This window comes from Centroberyx affinis, unplaced genomic scaffold, assembly GCF_046629955.1.
Source record: "Centroberyx affinis isolate AG114_WGS23_722 - 3 ecotype Tasmania unplaced genomic scaffold, CSIRO-AGI_Caff_v1 ptg001368l_1, whole genome shotgun sequence".
Lineage (NCBI taxonomy): Eukaryota > Metazoa > Chordata > Actinopteri > Beryciformes > Berycidae > Centroberyx > Centroberyx affinis.
In genome coordinates this window covers 105,682-125,027 of record NW_027279855.1, presented here as the reverse complement: position 1 = coordinate 125,027, position 19,346 = coordinate 105,682, and the positions used below count along the sequence as shown (strand labels likewise).

General features: G+C 42.0%; 2 protein-coding genes and 1 pseudogene across 2 annotated transcripts; 1 reads left to right on the top strand and 2 right to left on the bottom strand.

Annotated features, from left to right (window-relative positions):
- Window positions 1-661: 661 nt before the first annotated feature.
- LOC139649511 (nuclear RNA export factor 1-like) lies at window positions 662-8,652 on the bottom strand (annotated as a pseudogene).
- A 1,106-nt stretch (window positions 8,653-9,758) lies between these two features.
- p2rx5 (purinergic receptor P2X, ligand-gated ion channel, 5) lies at window positions 9,759-16,371 on the top strand. The gene is made up of 12 exons (XM_071525946.1): window positions 9,759-9,889; window positions 10,972-11,122; window positions 11,576-11,647; window positions 11,928-12,003; window positions 12,494-12,578; window positions 12,750-12,830; window positions 13,718-13,859; window positions 15,112-15,245; window positions 15,450-15,543; window positions 15,638-15,703; window positions 15,912-16,000; window positions 16,101-16,371. Exons 1-12 carry the CDS (start codon window positions 9,759-9,761, stop codon window positions 16,369-16,371), a joined length of 1,392 nt encoding a protein of 463 aa, XP_071382047.1.
- A 929-nt stretch (window positions 16,372-17,300) lies between these two features.
- emc6 (ER membrane protein complex subunit 6) lies at window positions 17,301-18,820 on the bottom strand. The gene is made up of 2 exons (XM_071525950.1): window positions 18,635-18,820; window positions 17,301-18,120 (listed from the first exon to the last, which is right to left on the bottom strand). The coding sequence occupies exon 2, from the start codon at window positions 18,084-18,086 to the stop codon at window positions 17,754-17,756; it is 333 nt and encodes a 110-aa protein (XP_071382051.1). The 5' UTR covers window positions 18,087-18,120; window positions 18,635-18,820; the 3' UTR covers window positions 17,301-17,753.
- Window positions 18,821-19,346: the final 526 nt, after the last annotated feature.

The following is a 19,346-nucleotide window of genomic DNA, read 5'->3' as shown; positions in this document are numbered from 1 at the left end:
AGATGTTTAACGTTACCCCCTAACTGGAATGTGACACGTTTCACTTGCCAGTTTCACTTTTGAATGTAGGCTACTACCTTTCACAGTTGGTATGCAGAAACAACAAATGTTAGAATACACTGGCACAAGTTCAGGCTCACCTCACACTGCCTTTGACAACACCATCCTGGGCAGAGAGGATTTTCACCTGGAGAGAGCCGCTGAGTTCTGCGTGAAGAGGCAGACGGAGGTGGAGGGGCGACAGGTGACTGTGGTGGACACTTTGTTAGCCTATTATTTCTTACAAAAATGATAAAGAGCGTGCCTCTGTGACGCCACAAAGTTGCAGAAGTCCAAACGGCTCGTTTAGAGGCTCATTTTTCTAATATGGATTGTGTGGATTTAGCTGGCTACCGTGCGTTTTGATACTTTCGCGATGTTTAGATAGCACATCCAACTCCTTTATAATCAAAGGGGCATGATATGGGACCTTTAAAGGGCTATGCGCAGGGGCAACGACAATGCTTCATAAGCTTTGTTTTGGGTTTTTTTTTTGTCTACATCAGCTTTAATAAAACAAGGCAAAGAAAGAAAAAGGATCAAACAAAAAATCCATATAAATAAAATTACAGTTCACTGAAATGATTAGGCTACTATTTCACAGAAGGTATCATGTATTTATTCATTTTGTGAATGCAACGTCGGGGATCTTGCCTTCCATCTTCAACTGGGTGAACATTTGTGCAGCTATGTGCACTCGTTGTCCTGTAGACACTTTTGGGACCACTGCAGGTTCATGCCGGATTTCAGGGAGAAGGCCGAGAGCATCTCCTGCTGCGGTGTGGTGAGGGTGGGCACCGGGCTAGAAGACGGGGGCGGGGCGGGAGCCCCAAAGGCTCGGTGGATCTCCTCTGTTGTGGCCATGCAGATGGAAAGCTGGTCATTCACTATGCACAAACCAGAAATCCCAGCAGGCACCGTGATGAAGACTCGAGAGAAGGCTGTAGTGGAGTCCCCCGATTTACCGTCCACTTCTTTGAAAATTCCGCTCACTGTGAATGACAGTAGTGTATTCGTGCAGGTGTCTACGTCAATAGTGAAGGAGGCAGGGTCATGCTGAGTTTTGGGGAGCTCGTTGAGGAAAGCCACCACATTTACTCGCGTGTGTTTTAGTAGGCGAGACCGCATCGTGGAGTCTTTGATCCGCTTCAGGTTTCGACTGTCTTTGTGGTACTCTCCCAGGCCGCCCCTTGACGGGTTCTGTGTCACTAGGGAGAAGGAAGCTCCATCATGGTAGGCATCCAGAAGAGGCTGTCTGTCCCCTGAGTCGTAGACGCTGTAATAATGTTCCAAGAAGCGAAGGATGAAAGCCTTGATTTCATCGAAGCCAAAGCAGCTGCCCTTGAAGGGGGGGAAGGCAGTGGGTGCTGCCACGTCAAAGCCTATGGGTGGGGGAAGGTCATGGCCATCCAGTTTGAGAAGCTGGGGAAACCTCTGCCGCACAGCACTGATGTAGGAGGCCTGGTCCTTGAACAGGTCACACAGAGGGTTCCCGACCAGCCACAGCTCCACCAGCTTCAGGCCTTTCACCTTGTCCAGCTCCCAGTCCGACTTCAGCTTATTGTGGGACAGGTTGAGGGTCTTCAGTTTGGGTGCCTTGGTGACCAGTTCAGCCAGTTTGTCCAATTTGTCCAATACGGTTGTTGCTCAGGTTCAAGCACACCAGCTCTGGAATGTTTTCCTCAATGATCTTGAGCACAGCCTCCATGCTCATCTTCCTATTCAGGGTGACTTCAATGTTCTGGGACGCCAGGTCTGAGTCTGTTCGGATGTTGTTCAAGTCAAGTGCTTGCTGGGAGCCGTCGAAGTGCTTTGCCATGCATTGCTTCAGGCGCTCCAAGTGTTCAGGCTTCAGGCCAGAGAGGAGGAAGGACGGAGGATGCCACCATATAACAGTCTGTGTCTGTGATCTTGTGGGAACACTTGTGCAGAGCAGCGGCGGCAGCGGCATCATCCACATAAAAATGGGCCCTGTGACTGTCAATGTGAAAATGTACAGGTGTGTAGGGCACTGAACAGACGCTCTGGAGAGCTGTCAATAACAAACATACAAGTCAGGGGTTACAAACAAAGCTTGACACAAACGAATACAAAAAGAAAATGGTGCAGTAAACATTACATTAAGATGTTAAATTTGGAGCACAAATTTAAAGTTTTCACAGCTTTTCTATTACATGAGGGAGATAGCCTAATGTTCTAATGTAGGACTCTGCTTCCTTTTTAAAGGTACAAAAAAGGAGTTTTGTTTTTAAGACCTTGCATTTATGGATATAAAACTTGGCCAGCAATATGATAAGATTACACACAAAATATTCATTTTCTAATTCGTTCCTATAATTTGTAAATCCAAACAATACATCCTTCAATCAAAGTACAAAACCATTATAGAGTCCAGTATAAGACGACAGATGCCTTGCCACAGAGTGTGATCACAAGTCCAAAACAAATGGAAGACAGTCTGGGTGCAGGTTACAAAAAGTGCAGGTTACATCCTTCTTCAATCTATCCAAAAATGACTTGACAGGATAACAGCGATGAATGATCTTAAAATAAATCTCTATTAACCTTGTTAACCAGTACATATAGGAAGAGACCACATCTTTTCCCAACATATGTTCTGAACAAGCTTATTCCAGGTTGCAATTACATATGGGACAGAAACACATTCAATTTGCGACCAAGTGCATTAATTGCACTCCTTTATGAAATGCGGTAATAAAAGAGACAAAGCGCAACCTACTTTTTCAGCAGCATGGTTCACTGTAGAATGAAATGTCTCTCGTCAACATACATTTACCATAGTATGGCTCTGAAATTGGTACAAGGAAAAGGACCCAAAAGGAGCCACATAACACGTTATCCAATATACAACATCAACAATGACAGATGAATTACACTTTAGGCACGGACCGAAAAAATCATAAATATAGAAATGTAGCGCATTTGTGCTCTACTGAACTAGAAACAAAAGTAGAAACTAGGGCTTGACTGATATGGGCTTCTGGCTGGTCACATGTTGCACTGATATTTAATTTATTTATATTTGATCATTTTCATACCACAAAATTCAGTGTTTCCCCCAGAATTACATTCTTGTCAGGGTGGGAATGTTTCTGGAACAGCATTTGTCATGGGACACTAAAACTCTCCATTGAAATCAACCAAACCAACAAGCACTCAGGATTATCAGGTCAAACCAGGAAACCATGCCAGTTTACAATCTGATTGTTAAATGTGTCTCAAGTGAGTGTAAAAATTTCACAAATGAAAACACAGCATTTACCACTATTCACATACACAGATTTTTAAAATGACTTTCTTCATGCCTGTGTTGTGTGTGTGTTTGCGTACTCACTCAAGTGTGACTAGAAATTAGAAATAAAGGTATTTTATGTAATGCACGGCTGCTGTTGACTATTTTCAGTTCCAACCAAAGTAAAGACAATAAGGTAAATTATGGCTAGATTTTCACACATCCATGCAAAAATGAACAGGTGGAATCAGATGTGTTTGCAATCCATAATCCATTTCCACAGTATATTAGAACCTATGATGTGTCAGGATGGCTGGAACCAATATTTTGTAACTTTAACATGGTAAAAACACTCTCTTCACTTAACAAGAATTTATTAAATGACACAACGTTTCGGTCAAGCGACCTTCGTCAGGTATCTGAATAAACAATACAGTGGGGCCTGTTTATATAGGGGAACAGGAAATAAGATGGTGCAATTATAGGGCCAAGTTTATCAGGTAACCTCCTGGTACAAATCAGTGCCTAGTGAGGTACAAGGGTCCATCCAGGTGGCAAGGTATGGCAATCAAAAAATTAATTAACAATCAGAAATTTTTTTTTTTTTTTACATCCATAAATAGCATCCAATATCACAGCTCCAAACAACATATATCAAAAAAGAGTAAAGACCACAGAAATGTGGGTTTATACAAAAGGAGGAAAGTCAATCACAACTGAATCATACCTAAAGATGTAGCTATATATGAGTAAAATACCAATGGGAGATAGGCAGATCCAAGCCATATAGTAGGTTAGGATAATCCATGTGAGGACATTGGAAGATGCTCACATCATAATACAAAGCATACATAATAGCAAGAGGGCTGCCAAAACATTAGAATAAGTATGAGAGAGACCATCCTAATTAAAAACAAGGGGTACCATAAATTGGCTAGTATAAATAGAAAAAGTCAACAATAAGTAAAAATATAATAAATATAGGAAATCTAATTAATATAGAAATATAACCCCATTCTCCAACTGGAGTAAAAAAGGGGAATTAAAGTATGACATTCAGTAATAATTCGTCATTTAGGCCTTTTGGAGATAGAGTCTGTAGAGTAAAGATCCAAAAGGCCTCTCTCCTTTTTAGCAACAGATCATGATCCCCACCTCTAGGTGGCAGAGACACTTTCTCGATACCATAGAAGCGTAGGGAAGAAATATCATGTTTCATGTCATTAAAATGGACAGCTATCGGGTAATCCCTGTCATTTCGCTGAATCGTTCTCTTATGTTCACTGATCCGTTGTTTTAGTTTACGGGTGGTCTTGCCAACATAGGTGAGCCCACAAGGACAACGTATGATATAGATTACATGAGTAGAGGCACAGGTGATAGCACTCTTTATAGCGAATTTCTTTCCCGTATGAGGATGGTGAAAAAAAGCGGTTTTGGAGGTATTATGGCATTGGACGCAACCCCCACAGCGATCATTTCCATTAGGGAGCTGGGTGAGGGGCGTCTGCGTGGACTGTATATGACTCTTCTGAGAGAAATTTGCATGAACCAGTTGGTCTCTTAAATTCTTACCACGTTTATTGACAAACAATGGAGGGTCTTTGAAAGTGTGGGATAGTTCAGAGTCTGATTGCAAAATATGCCAATGTTTCATGAAAATAGATTTGATATAATGTGAGTGAGGAGAATAAGCCGTGGTACATGTAACAAACCTCTTTTAAGTGGAGTGGGGTGTGCGCTGGTTGTCAATAACAAAGTGATTCTATCTGTTTCCTTCCGATACAGAGTGGTGGACCGACATCCATTATTCACCATCACCCACATATCCAAGAAATGAACTTTGTCAATGCTAAACTCACATGTGAGACGCAAGTTAATCTTGAAACTGTTTAATAAGTACACAAAGTTGTTCAAATCATCTGAAGTCCCTTGGAAAACACAAAAAATGTCATCAATAAATCTATAGTATTTCAATATTCTGGGTAAATATACATTTCTACTGTGGTTGAACACAAAATAAAAAAAAAAAAACATAAATAAAGTTGCATAGTTAGGGGCGCAAATGGAGCCCATACTAGCTCCGGAAGTCTGCAAGTAAAAATCATCATTAAAGCAGAAATAATTATATTTCATTACAAAAGAAGTCAGATCAATTATGAAGTGGTTAGGAGGGGTGGCTGTATGATCATGACTTTCTAGAGCCTCTAAACCTTCATCATGGGGGATATTAGTATAGAGGCTTGTTATGTCTAATGTCATGAGGAGGACATCTTCAGGAAGGTCGGTCAGACGAGATTTTATTAATGAAATCCGTTGAATCTTTAATATATGCTGGCAATGTCTGTACAAAAGGCTTAATGTAAAAATTTACAAATTCTGATAGAGGAGCTAGTGAGGAGTTGGTTTGTGCCACAATGGGGCCAGGAGGATTTGTCAATGACTTGTGTATTTTGGGGAGTGTATAAAAAACGGGTCTAATAGGATGTTGGCGATACAAAAAATCAAATTCAGATTTGGAGATCCAACCTAACGGCGCATTCGTGCGTAATGGCGCACCAGGTGTTTGTTCCAAGGATTTCTTTGGCTTTGTTTCCTACTCATACACCTCGTTTCTCTGATAGTCCTCAGTGTCCCTTTTATATTCCTTAAGTTTGGTGGACTGTAGTTTCTCTCTGTATTTGGCCACGGTGTCTTTAATCGACTGTTCAGTTACCGTTAAAGTCTCACCAAACTTTTGTCTCATTGTTTCTTCTTGTGTGCCAATTTCGGACTTTAGTTCTTGGGCTTCGGTGGTGACCTGTTCAATGATCAATAACATCAGGTCAAGGGAACATTTATTAAGAATCTCTCCCCATCGTTTGATAAAGTCCAGGTTAGATTTTCCTATAGTAGGGGCTTTCTGAATCCGTAATCCTCTCGGGATTCTCTTGTTGGTGCGCCATTACGCACGAATGCGCCGTTACGCATGAACACACCTATGCCCACGGCAGGAGCTCGCAATTCATACAACTACCGGAGAGCCCATCCAAGGGAAGACTCATCAATGGAGAGTGATTTCACGTTTGACAGCGACTCCAGCGCATCCCAGTCTACGAGCGGCCCTTTTTTGTCTTTTCCACATGCAGGAGGAATTACTGCCTGCATAATTCACTCATAATTCACTAATCACTGCTGCACCTGCACCTAAGTCAAGAAAACATCCTCAAGAATTAGCATCTATGAACAGATTACAAGGAAACATTGGAGACCTAGCTCCTCATTTAACCCATAGGGCTGTAAGGTTTTCAAATAGTACATCAATTTACATTCCTCCCTCAGTAACATATTATCAACATCCCCCACTCTTCTAGGCTGTTTGACTTGTTTGATTACAGAAAAGGAACAATCAGAGACTTTGTGACCATAGTCAGAGAAATGTCTCGCAATAGGTGATCTTTCATCTTTACGTCGTACCAGACTTGGATGTTCAATAATGCGGGTTTTCACTGATCTGTTTGTTTTTGCCACATATTGAAGAAAGCAACTGCACTTCAATAGACATTCATAGAGTTACAGTTGCATAGAATTATGTTCCTGGAATCTACGCACCTACGTTTGATGAGTGTTGGACTTTGAAATGTGCGCAACAGCCTTGTGTATCTATACAGTCGGCTTGGCAGCCATACTTTGTGGGTTAAGAAGTGACTTCTGGATGAAAGAAAAGTTTATACTTTGTCTAAAACATTCTATACCTCACAGGTTCTGGTATATTTATTGGAACTTTTATGGTGTGGTGGACATGATACTAAGGCCAAGGACGCTAAATGAAAGTTTGCATTGTAATTTTGTTTTACTTAGACATCATTGTGTAAAGTCGTGTGCTCTCTGGTGAAGCCCAGTGGAGTCTGTGTATTAGAGGTTGGAATGTAAGTGTTCTCTAAATCAAATTGTACATTCCAGAGTAATTATTGTGGGTTTATAATGAATGCATATTTATTTTGTTTTCTTTGTCTGAGTTGCCATAAGCCCACTGCCATATTTTTTTTGTTGGTTGTATCTTGTAGTATTGTGATTTGTGACCTGTGATTTGAAACAGTGATCCTGGAAGCTACAGTGTTTTATAGTTAGATTTTTTTGGTGAAACATCTGATAAATCTGTTACATGTGGAAATCCATTTCTGCCCTCTGTTCAAAACCTACATTGCACCTCTATAGCAACATTTCAAAATAAAAGAACCCCAAAGAAGTAATTGTGTCCTGTGTGGTCATTTCCATGGGCTACGTGTCTTTTTGGTTTGGTAGAGCTGGAGTGTAGTTTCCTAGCTGGACAAGTGGAGCCCTCAACACTCTCACCATGTGTGTGTGTGTGTGTGTGTGTGTGTGTGTGTGTGTGTTTAGCTGGGTGTCCTCGTTCCCCTGGGTGTCGTGGCCTCCATGATCATGGACACCCAGGGTGAAGATTCCTACTGCCTGGGCCCCTTTCAGCAGGCCCTCAGCACAATGCTAAACACACACACACACACACACTGTGTTGAGGCAGAGAGAGGGAGAATGACGGCAGCAGGGAGAGTGTGGAGGAATGAATCAGCAACACAACCCATGATGTGAAAGTTATGACACTTAGGATGCGGCCCAGAGGGAGTGTGATCCTCTCCCTTCCCAGAGAGAGCTTGTGTGTGAGTCCAGCACAGTGTGTTGTGATGTGACAGATAAGCACCTTTTGTCCTGGACCTCAGCAGCTGGAGTCTGCAGGAGCGTCTCTCCTCTCTGCTCCTCATCCTCATCATCCTACACAGTTAACACAGAGCTTCAGCACAGATCGTAGTTACTTCTTTAACAACAAACACCATGGCTCCTGCTGCGACACTATAGAAAACCTATTTGAAATATAACATTAAAACATATAACATAACATTATACTTTGTACCAGTAATTGTGATTTAAATTGAAGTTAGAGAGAGAGAGAGAGAGAGAGAGAGGGAGAGAGAGATCATCACATTGCTATAAGTGAAGTCCAGTGTTGTCCTCAGGTGGTTTGTCTCCACCTCATCCTTCTCTCTCTGGACACGGAGGCTTGCCAGCTGAAAGAGAAGCAGCTCAGAATGAGAGCGGAACAGAGAGGAGGATGCTGGGAAATTAACACCAGACAGCAGCTACATGCCGCTCTTCATGTTGGCTGTGGCTGGTAGGTTTTACTGCTGTCAGCCACTGTGGCAGGTAGCCAGCCATCGACTGCTTCTTTCCCTTTCTAAGAATCAGTGGGATTGATTAGCCACAGTGGCTGGGGAGGAGACACATGACATGGGAGGAGAGAGGAGATGAATGAGTGTTGACGGGGTCAGAGGTCGTACCTGGGCAGTGATCCTCTCCTGCTCCATCAGGATCAGGACAAATTAACAGCAGCCACCGGCCATATCTATCTATCTATCTATCTATCTATCTATCTATCTATCTATCTATCTATCTGTCTGTCTGTCTGTCTGTCTATCTATCTAAATATCTATCTATCTATCTATCTATCTATCTGTCTGTCTGTCTGTCTGTCTGTCTGTCTGTGGATTGTTTGGTTTGTCCATCACAAAAGTTCTTGCCTCAGTATTTTGGCTGGTGAAATACTGGAAGCAAAAGTTGCATTTGTTAGGAACACAAGTTAAAGTGCAATTGGGTTAGTTTCCATCACTATCGACTTGCTCTGGCTTTAGCAACTAATTACTAACACAGCCTAGCAACTTCAAATATGTCAGTGGTCGAACCAGTGGAACCAAATGCCACTCGGGCGGAATGCAAGGCCTCCCAGGTCATGACAGACACACAAGTTTCTTAAATCCCTCAGCCATCCCTCTAAACCTAGTTGGTGTGAAAAAACATGCGCAAAAACAACCTCTAGTGGATGGCAGCTGCCATGTGCATGCACAACAATGTCGCACAGAGATATTTCCCCTGTGAAAAAGAATTATAATAATCCTGCTATAAATTTAGAGAAGGATATGGCTGTCTACAAATATTACAGCAAAACTATACGTCTATAAGTCTGTGTAGGGATATTACACGAACACTACACGAATATTATTTTTAATAGGCATTAAAAATACTTCAAAGTACGATAGGACCACTATAAACTGACTAATAAGTAGGCCTATATGAGACACGCAATACGCCCCTATAGGAATACTATAGAAACATTATAGAGCTGTCGTTAGGCCTTACATAAAGCCTGTATGACCGGTCTGTTCCACCCTGCACAGTTTTGTGCGCTTCCTAAACTGAAGTCAGTTAAAATGAATTTGATATCAAAGTAAGCACAATGGCAACACTTTTATTTCCTCCGCATTATATTTTTGCAGCAGTCTTTGAAAGCAGACGGTGGTGTCCTGCAGCCCCTCTCTCTCAGTGGGTTTGCCCGCTGCATGACTTGTCAACCAATATAGAAAGGCTGGAGCCGCGGCGCTGCCGTCGCACTCGGGCTGGCCGTGCAGGAGCAGCAATGGCAGGCTGGGGAGGCTTTCTCTTCTCTCTGCTCAACTACAAGACAGAGAAATATGTCATCGCCGAAAACAAAAGGATCGGAATACTCTTCAGACTCTACCAGTTGGCCGTGCTGGGATACTTAATCGGGTGAGGCGCATGCCCCTTTTTAAACTGTGTGGAGTAAAGTAACCTTTTGTAAAGTGATTCACAGTGTAAAAACATAGCTGAGGCTGTCAAGTTACCCTTGTTTCTGCTGTAGTGCAGTTAAAGTGGCATAGTGCAGCCCTACCACTGGTTTTCAGTATCGGGTCAGTGTTGTGGGACAGTTGGGTCTCTTATAAGTGAACATTCATTAATGTTAGCCCATAGCCTTGAATAAGAGAGGAGTTTATCTTATCCCACCCCCTAATCTGTGATGTCACACGGATGTAGCATTGCTCTACAGAGAATAAATGGTGAAAATGGAAAAGGTGACAGGGGCAGTGTGATGAGGTTAGCCTCCATTTTCTGGGTTGCAACTGACAGCTGTGCTAGCTTGTAAAACATACTTGTCTGTAAAAGTTAAAACAAACTGTATTAGTTGACAAACTCAGTCTCCCAATTACTCTCAATGGAGATGCTCCAGGCTGTTAATCACTATGATATTACACCTTGGCCTTTAGCCTAGAGAGAGCTATATATGTTCATATATAACATTACTCATTTTACTGTCATGTGTCTCTCAAACTGAGTGCTATTCCCTTTATGTTGCATGTGCATTTTCCTCACCCAAGGTTGTTGTCACCCTCATGCATTTTGACTGTATGTTGAAAATACAACACATAAAAGTAATTAAGAGACTGATAGGGAACAACAATTCAGCATGGTTCAAGGAGGACATGATAAATATTGTAAGATGTGGCCTAATATACACTATTAACATTAGTTTTTCCATCCGCCACATGCTGATGAACACATTATGACTCAGTGACAGTTGCAAGGTGCGCTGTTATCCCTGATCACATGGTCACACACTCAGGCTACTCAACTAGAGATCACAGACACTGTAAAGTTGCATTGTTCCCATGTTTAAATGACATAGAAAATGTAAAAAAAAAACAAAAAACAACAATAATAATGAAATTAAATCTCTGTGTTTTGTGTTAATAATCATAATTCAGATTTTAATTCAGGCACCATATACAAAATCATAACGAAGTCTGACCTTGGGGTTTGGATGAATGTCTCAGGTGGGTGTTTGTGGTGAAGAAGGGCTACCAGGAGAAGGAGGAGGCCATCCAGAGCTCGGTCATCACCAAGCTGAAAGGCGTCACTCTGACCAACAGCTCCGAGACCGGGCCTCACCTCTGGGGTGCCGAGGATTATGTCATACCCCCACATGTGAGACCCTGCATACAGAACTTACAAACAAAACTCATGCAGCAGCGTAACCTGATGAGGTTTCTGGGTTTCATAAAACAGAACATTAAAGTATAGACAACAAACTGCCAACAAAATCTATCTATCTATCTATCTAGCATTGTTTGCTTTTAAAAAATTGCAGTAGACACCCGAGTTTGGTCTTCCTAAACAATCTAATTTAGAGGAACTCTAGAAAAAAAAGGCAATCTCAGCTTGAAGGGTATCAGTGTTGATGTGAGAGTGTTCCCCAATTAAGGTTCTGTCAAGAGAGATTATGAGGCTATTGGGTGTCTGCCTTAGTGGATATCATTAGCTTCATCATCTGTCTTAGGAGATGTAAAGCTATTGAACTTCTCAGCGGTATAATTGCTTTAACCTTTTGCCTTTATGTGCAGTCCAATCTTCCTGACTGGAGCTAATTTTATTTTCCAGGGTGAGCAAGTGTTCTTCATAGTCACAAATTACGTAGAGACTCCCAATCAGAGACTTGGGTTCTGTCCTGAGGTGAGTAAACATAGGAGGAGGATTCTCATTTACATTTTTGGATGTTTTTTATCCTCAAATCTGAGGTTTTCTGTCAATGTAAGATGCAAACTTGACTTTAATTATTGAAAAAGTACCTTACATATCTTGTTTTCTGGCCCTTGATTGAGTGCCCTTGAGTGTGCTGTTTGTCTTTTTCCAAAACTGATGTGTTCCTGGAGCTAGGTTACAAAATGATGGATTACTTTTTTCACAAATTTGCATTTTCAAGCACAGCGGCTTTTGTTGTTTTACCTCACAGAGTTTCAAAGTGCCAGATGGACGATGTTTAAGCGATGATGACTGTGCAGAGGGCGAGACTGTAATAGCTGGCCATGGTAAGGACCATTCATCATAACTCCACCTCATAACTCCAATTTTCATGATTTTCATGTTTCAACTTAGTTAAAGGATTACTTGCTCCTCTGTGAGTTGAGAAATTACTACCACCCTTGGTCTTTTGAACCCCATTTAAATCCCATTTGATAAACTCAGAAATGCATGGTGGTCAATCTGAAAACAAGGCTGTTTTTCTTAGTTCCTGAATATAGGTTTTCACCAGACCATGTCAATTTGTCCAGCTGCCTGTATGATACATGAACAATATGTTGAATCACATCTTACAAGTATCCTCTTGCTTTTATATTGGCTATGACTACTGTAAAACAATATTTGACACATAGATTTGAATCACTTGTGTAATGGGTTTGGTTATTGCATAAAAGCTCAGTGCTTTACATTTTTATTGCATGTTAATCAGTGTGCCTCACTGCAGTATAACCTCTCTTTAAGATCCATCCAGCCAAGAATCTTTGCTCTCTCTGCCAGGAATCAAGAGTGGATTGTGTATAAACAGCACTGGGACCTGTGAGATTCATGGCTGGTGTCCCGTTGAGTACAACAAGAGACCCGCGTGAGAATTCCTCCTCTCTTGCAGCATTTTGGAAATTGCCATTTTGTGCCACAGTATCCACACTCGCTCTGATCCTTCACCGGGACCGAGCAATTTCACAGGTTCTATTTATTACCGATGCAGCATGGCAGTTTGTTTGTAACGCAGCTGCTTCTTCCCTTTCATTTCCAGAGAGCCCCTACTGAGCGAGGCGGAAAACTTCACCATCTACATTAAGAATTTCATCAGGTTTCCCAAGTTTGAATTCTCCAAGTAAGTGGCTTCAAGTGGTGCTGACTGCTGGTGCGCCTCACCTTTAAAGTAGGGTCTAGAGGCGTAGTGACATAGATCACCGAGCGAGCAGGGCCGAGCTGAGGGATATACATGTCCCAGCGGCTGCCTTGAATAGTTTTCAGGGTGCAGAGAGCCTTCTATTTATACCGGCCTGTGCGTTGCGCTCAGTGAGACAGCGAAGCGGTCATCTGAGACGTCCTTGACAGCGGGCCTTGCCCCGGACAGGTGTCAGATCAGATGGGGCTGGCCTGGGGAGCCACGCCGCTGCTCCAACGCCGGCAGGCTTATTCTGGGGTCGTCTTTCCAAGTCCAACAGGAACAGCGGAGGGACGCCAACAGGCCGCGGCTAATTCATCAGTCATGATCTCAGTCTTATCACGCCGCCATGTTTCCCATGTTTCATCACACGCCACTACTAGTGATTAACGGATTGCATTAAGATTCTCTGTTTCAATTACAATATACTTTGTCTGAGAATGCAGTGGTGAAACAGAAGATCTCCTTTAATGTGTGCCACTTGAAATGTTTGGCTGCACTACTTGGAACGTGGCACATGCTGTAGGCCTGTACTGTTTTTAAAGCTTGGGAAACCATTTGATTGCTCAACACATTTCACTGTTGTTGTGTGAAAACCTCATACCTCCAATTTTGGTGATTTCCATGTTTTATATTCAATTGAAGGATTACACTGTCTTCTGTGGGTTGAGAAAATCGCACAACCCCTTAGTCTAATGAAACCATTTCTAAACAAAAAAATTTTCCATAGTTCCTGAAAAGCTGACACTTGGGAGGTACAAGATTTTCACCCGACAGCGGTGATATTATATATATATTATTTTGTTGTGTCTGCTGTCTTGTCCTCTTAGGTCCAATGTCCTAGACACGACCAATGACAGCTATCTGAAAAGATGCTCCTACGACAGAGAGAACCATCCTTACTGCCCCATCTTCCGCCTGGGAGACCTGGTCAGCTGGACTGGACATGACTTCCAGGACATGGCTGTGAAGGTACAAAATGTATTAATATGGCAATTAAAACTCTCAATCTTAACAGTGCGTGGGTGTTATTTCAGCTCCCTACTTCCCCTCAGTCATTTGATAACAAAGCCATAATAGGCCATTACATTTATGCTTAGGGAAATCCATTTTACATCCTAGTGATTGTATTAATTACTTTAGAGCAACAGCTGAGTGATGGTGGCAGTAACACAAAGAGAAAATGTCCACATCTCCACTTCCAGTTAAACTCAAAAACAGATTATCAAGTCAGATCATACCTATTATTAACAAGCTGCATCAGCAGAATGCAAGCCTAAAAATAGAAACATTGCAATATCACAATAAACATAGCAATCGTGACAAACTGCGTGTGACCAATCACATGTTTATTTGTGGACATGTAGTGTAACATCAGTTCAGGACATGAGCCTGGCAGGAGGAATGTTAGCTGTGACAGTAGTAAGTTGCCTACACACAGTGAGTTAATGGGTCTTTTTGCTGCCTTATGGTTTTTTTTTACTGTGGTGAAAATATTGAGTCTGCACACATTTATGGACAGTTTGATTCCTTACTGAGGATGCTGGACAGCCAGACTGGAAGGAATTGGAACAATTAATGTCAATGGCAATAGAAGCATACACCAGTTTCTCAGCATCAGTGTATAAGGAAGTGGAGGTGGAAAAAGTAATAACTAATAACTAATGCAAGGAGAAGATCCATTGTTTTCTTGTATGAAGTGCGGCCGCTCAGCCTAGTGGGAACTAAACCAGAATAAAACCTTAATAAAATTAGTTGTGTTGATTCACGTTTAATATATAAACGGAAATACAGTGATATAGAACCATATAGAGCTTTGTATTTGATTATTTCTTTAATCAATTAAATTTCTGTACTGTGATGGAATGTGAAGACAGATCAGAGGGGTTCATGAAGGCTGAAAAATTATTGAGCAATTGAGATGCTGGGCAACTGATTTATTATAGTATTTTGTAAATGAACAACAGATTTGAGGTGGCTCTATGGCTTTTAAGTTCACATGGATTTCAACTCGATCGCTTTAGAAGAGCATTAGCAGTACCAGTGGTTTTGTAGGCATCCTAAGTACTATGAGGAGAAAATATCTATCTTGAATGGGAAAGATGATGGGTGACATGCACTAGAGTTCAGCACTTGTTGTAAACCTTCATATCATTATACCGGAGACCTGCGATAATGTATGTGAGGCTGTCATATTTACAGAGTCTCTGTTTTCTTCTGTCAGGGTGGGTCCGTTGGTATTCTGATTGAGTGGAACTGTGATTTGGATAAGGATTTCTCACAGTGTAATCCACACTACAGCTTCACACGTTTGGACATGAACTTGAACAACTCTGTCACATCAGGGTACAACTTCAGGTAAGTCTTTTCACGCATTCAACAAGAAAAAAACCCACATAAAGCTGCCAAGCCGCTGTCTCGACCCTGTACTCTGTGTGTAGACATGTTAGAGAATATACACTTTTTTTTATCCAAACATAAATTTGAGGCACTTTCATCTTCTTTCCCATCTTCTTTCATCTTTTTTCCCAGTTTATATCTACTGATTTGTTTGTTCTCCAGATATGCCAGGTATTTTAAAGATGAAAATGGTGAAACCTATCGGACTTTGTATAAAGTGTATGGGATTCGCTTCGATATAATGATCAATGGCAAGGTAAAACAGTGATTTGAACTTTTTTTTCTTTTAATGGAAATATGGGATTTAGGCATTGCAGTGAATGTAATTTTCCTGCTGTTGTGTTTTTCAGGCTGGAAAATTCAATATTGTTCCCACAATAATTGCCATTGGTTCTGGACTTGCTCTGTTGGGTGCGGTGAGTAATTTGTGAAATATTCAGTTGATGAATCAGTGTGTGTGATTCATTTCTCATCAGAGAGAAGCTGAAGTTTGAAAAATGACCTGATGTTACATTATTGTACCACAAGAGGGCGATACATGATCACTAATTCCAAGACTGAGATTGTGTGCAGTCAGTGGTTTTAGAATGGTAATGATAATATTGATCTTTTTCTTTCTTTCAGGGAGCCTTTGCATGTGATATGATACTACTGTACATGATGAACACAAGCTCCTTCTACAGAGAGAGGAAATTTGAAATCATCAACTTCAAGTATGACTCAGTTACACACAGTTTGAATCGATTAAGATTAGAACCTAATGAGATTTCTTGACACGTCTCTGTCTGTAAAATGAAATATGTCTCTTAACAGGAGAGACCGGGCTAAACCCAAGGATGGGAAGGCCGGGCACCGAGACAGGAAAACCAGGAAGCAAGCAGCGGAGCCAGGAGTCCCCAACTCCGTCAAACAGGCGGAGGAAACCCAGCTCACCAAGGCGTCCCCTCACTCTGTGGAGAGCCAGCCAGCTGTGGAGAAACGGGGGCCCACCATTCCACGCAACACGGGACAGCGGTACTCGGCCGCTCTCTCTCCCCAAGGCGGAGAGACGAAGCATCACATCACTTTCTCCTCACAAAACTAAGTCTGCTGTCAGAGCAAGACAAGACACCCGCAACGGTCCAGGTTACGTTGCAGGAGGTGGAAGCAAAAGTCGGACTGATTTCCACTCCTCTCCCCATCAGCAGAACTGCCGGCATGCCACTAACTTGAGTAACGCGTGCCCTGATTGCCCCGGCGTGTCGGCCCGAGAGAAATGTCAGTGTCCCGCAGTGTGCTCCTAGACCAGGAGCCTGATGTAGACGGATACACTAGGACAGTGTTTTTCAATGGCTGGGTCGGGATCCAAAGGCGGGCTGTGGGAGATTAAAGTAGGCCCCCATATTATTTAATGGTATCCAAAGCTACTGTGATTATAATGTTGCCAAAGTTTCCTTGTGTACCTCAAATGTAGGCAAAATAAATACTGAAGGCCAGTGACTTGGTGTAACACAGAGGGAATTCTATTAGTCTGCACAACAGCTTGTAAATTCATGAGAGAAATTACTTTGAAAACACGGGTCTTATTTTATTGATGGTGTTCCAGTTGGAGGCATGATGTATTTTGACTGTGCTGTGAAACATATCTGTGTATTTGACCATACAATTGTGTATGTCTTCCCCACTGTATGTTGAGCTGGCTGGGGTAATTGTTGAATGTGATCTTGCTGACCAGCATGCTGTGGCTACATGATCTTATTAACATACTCCATCTATGGAACTGTGGAATGCCATGCATACACAGTTAGGACTTATTACAAGTCTAAACACCTTACCGTCAGTGGATAAATTCATTTGGGGGGGGGGTGCAAGAAGTTAAAATGCAAGAGCTCCCCTTCCTCTTTGTTCATTCTGTTCGTATTTATTGAAAGGTCTTTGTCGTTGGAAACAATGTATGTGTCATGTTGACTTCATCCTATCGAAAACTGACCTTAGGCCTGACACAGAAACAGATTAATAAAGTATGGAAACACATTGTATGGAGGTATTTATTTCAAAGAATCCAATCATATTTGTTATATTCTAGCCAGTCCAGCGAGTACTAAAAAATGACACTTACTGCAAACATACTGCCTAGTGCTTACACCCTGTTAAGATGTAATCTATTTAGATCTATTATATACTATAACCTAACTTAATTACGACTACTGTGGCTCTTATCTAGGCATGAATGATAATGAGCACAGACCAAGAGTTACAGGTTAAATAAGTTAAGTTCATACTCACTGCTATGTTAAGGGCTGGAGGGATATGAAGACAATTTTGTGCACAGTAATTATTGACACATAGTTCATTGTATAAACAGTTCATAGGGAAGAAATCACAGTCTTTCACTGATTGCCTATCTACAAACAGCAGGGCAGACAAAAGTTGTTGGATTGATTAGCATTAGTTAGGGATGAATCTGGTTATACGTGGCTGATCATTTTAGTACACATGCACCATTCCGTAGAGGAAAGTCCAGAACAGGACATAGGTGAAAAGGCCTCCAACAAGGCCGCCAGTGAAGAGCAGCCGCCGGGACTTGAAGCACTTGTTCCACCGACGTCCTGCCTTGAGGATGAGCAGCAGGGAGAGCAGAAACGAGGCGAGGAAGTAAAAGATGAAGCCATACAGTCCCGTCAGCCCCAGGATGCCAGCCGTGGCTCCGGACAGAGCGGACACAGAGGTGCGGCAGTAGTCCAGCACAGCGGCGTTGCCCCTGACAGCCACTTCACTGATGAACTGTGGTCCCTCGCGCTTGGCTACAACCGCCGCCATGTTGGCTCCGGTCAGTCTCCAGAGAAAGGTGCTGCTGTAAGGTGAGCAAGTCAGACATCAGTGGTTCACTTACAACGGGACCTTAGGGGATTCAGTGTCACTTCTGTTTAGCAGGACTGGGTCATCACAGGAAATCAAATAGATGGATAAAAACAGCATATTTGCATAGGCCAAGCGCTTATTGGCAATTTGGACACAACAAGGCAATTAAACGGAAAGGAAGATAGTAAGACAGAGAGAACAAGTTTGCATAGGCCTAGTTTGAAATTAGGGAAGTGGACACAAAGTACCAACATACGAACATTTCGAGCCTTGAAAATGTGACCGGAACCAGACACAACCACCCACAAAGAATAAATAAAAATTCAGGAAACACGGTGTAGCTATAAGTTAGCGAGCCGAGTGATGCAACTACATGCAATACAGTATGTCCCTAGCTAGATTTATTGCTGCTTGGACTGCATTGTATGGCATTTCTCTCCAGCGTTACCATGCTAGCATTAGCGCTCTCGGCTGCTCGCTAACGCTAACTGATTACAGCTTCTCACCTGTAACAAAAAGAGGAAAACGCAGGGATTCTTCAGCTCCACAAAACGCGTTTACAGTAACATAATTTATATAAGTGAATCGATGTTCAGTCAACAAGCGATTATCTCATAGGAATGTTAATATTGCACAAATAATGAGCATTCATTCTAGCTTGGTTGACACTCCTAGACTAAAGTCGGCCATGTTGTTTCGCAATGCATTATGGGAACATTGTAATCATCAACTCTTATTGCTATTGCGCAACTAAACACTCACACTTATCAACACATTGAAAAGAAATAGTTATGTGTATCGACATGATTCTCTAAGCCATCTAGGTGATTATGCCACGTTAATATATTTAATTAGTGAAATGATAAATGTCTCATTATTTTAAGCTACAAGAACCAATGACATAAGGATTGGACAACAACGTCATCACGTCAGAGAGGAGATCTCTGGTTGTTGGATATTATAGAGATTATAACTCTAACATCAGCATCACAGATATTCTGTGTCGCTGATAATGCTAGTACCAGGAGCACATTATCTTGATTTTACCAGCTTGATTTTCTGAATAATGAATAATGTCCGCCAACTCCTGACCTTATGCTGCATTCAAGGATGTCGGAAAGTCTGAATTTGGCGTTCTTTAGCGAAGAAATGGCCCTCCAAGGCGGAATTCCAAGTGGGAAACTCGGGCAACATTTCTCATCCCAGATTTCCAAGTTC

Coding starts and splice junctions, on each gene's coding strand:
- p2rx5 (XM_071525946.1), top strand. CDS start 9,759: ATGGCAGGCTGGGGAGGCTTTCTCTTCTCTCTGCTCAACTACAAGACA. Junction 11,123..11,575: donor ATTATGTCATACCCCCACAT/GTGAGACCCTGC, acceptor TTTATTTTCCAG/GGTGAGCAAGTGTTCTTCAT. Junction 13,860..15,111: donor TCCAGGACATGGCTGTGAAG/GTACAAAATGTA, acceptor TTCTTCTGTCAG/GGTGGGTCCGTTGGTATTCT.
- emc6 (XM_071525950.1), bottom strand. CDS start 18,086: ATGGCGGCGGTTGTAGCCAAGCGCGAGGGACCACAGTTCATCAGTGAA.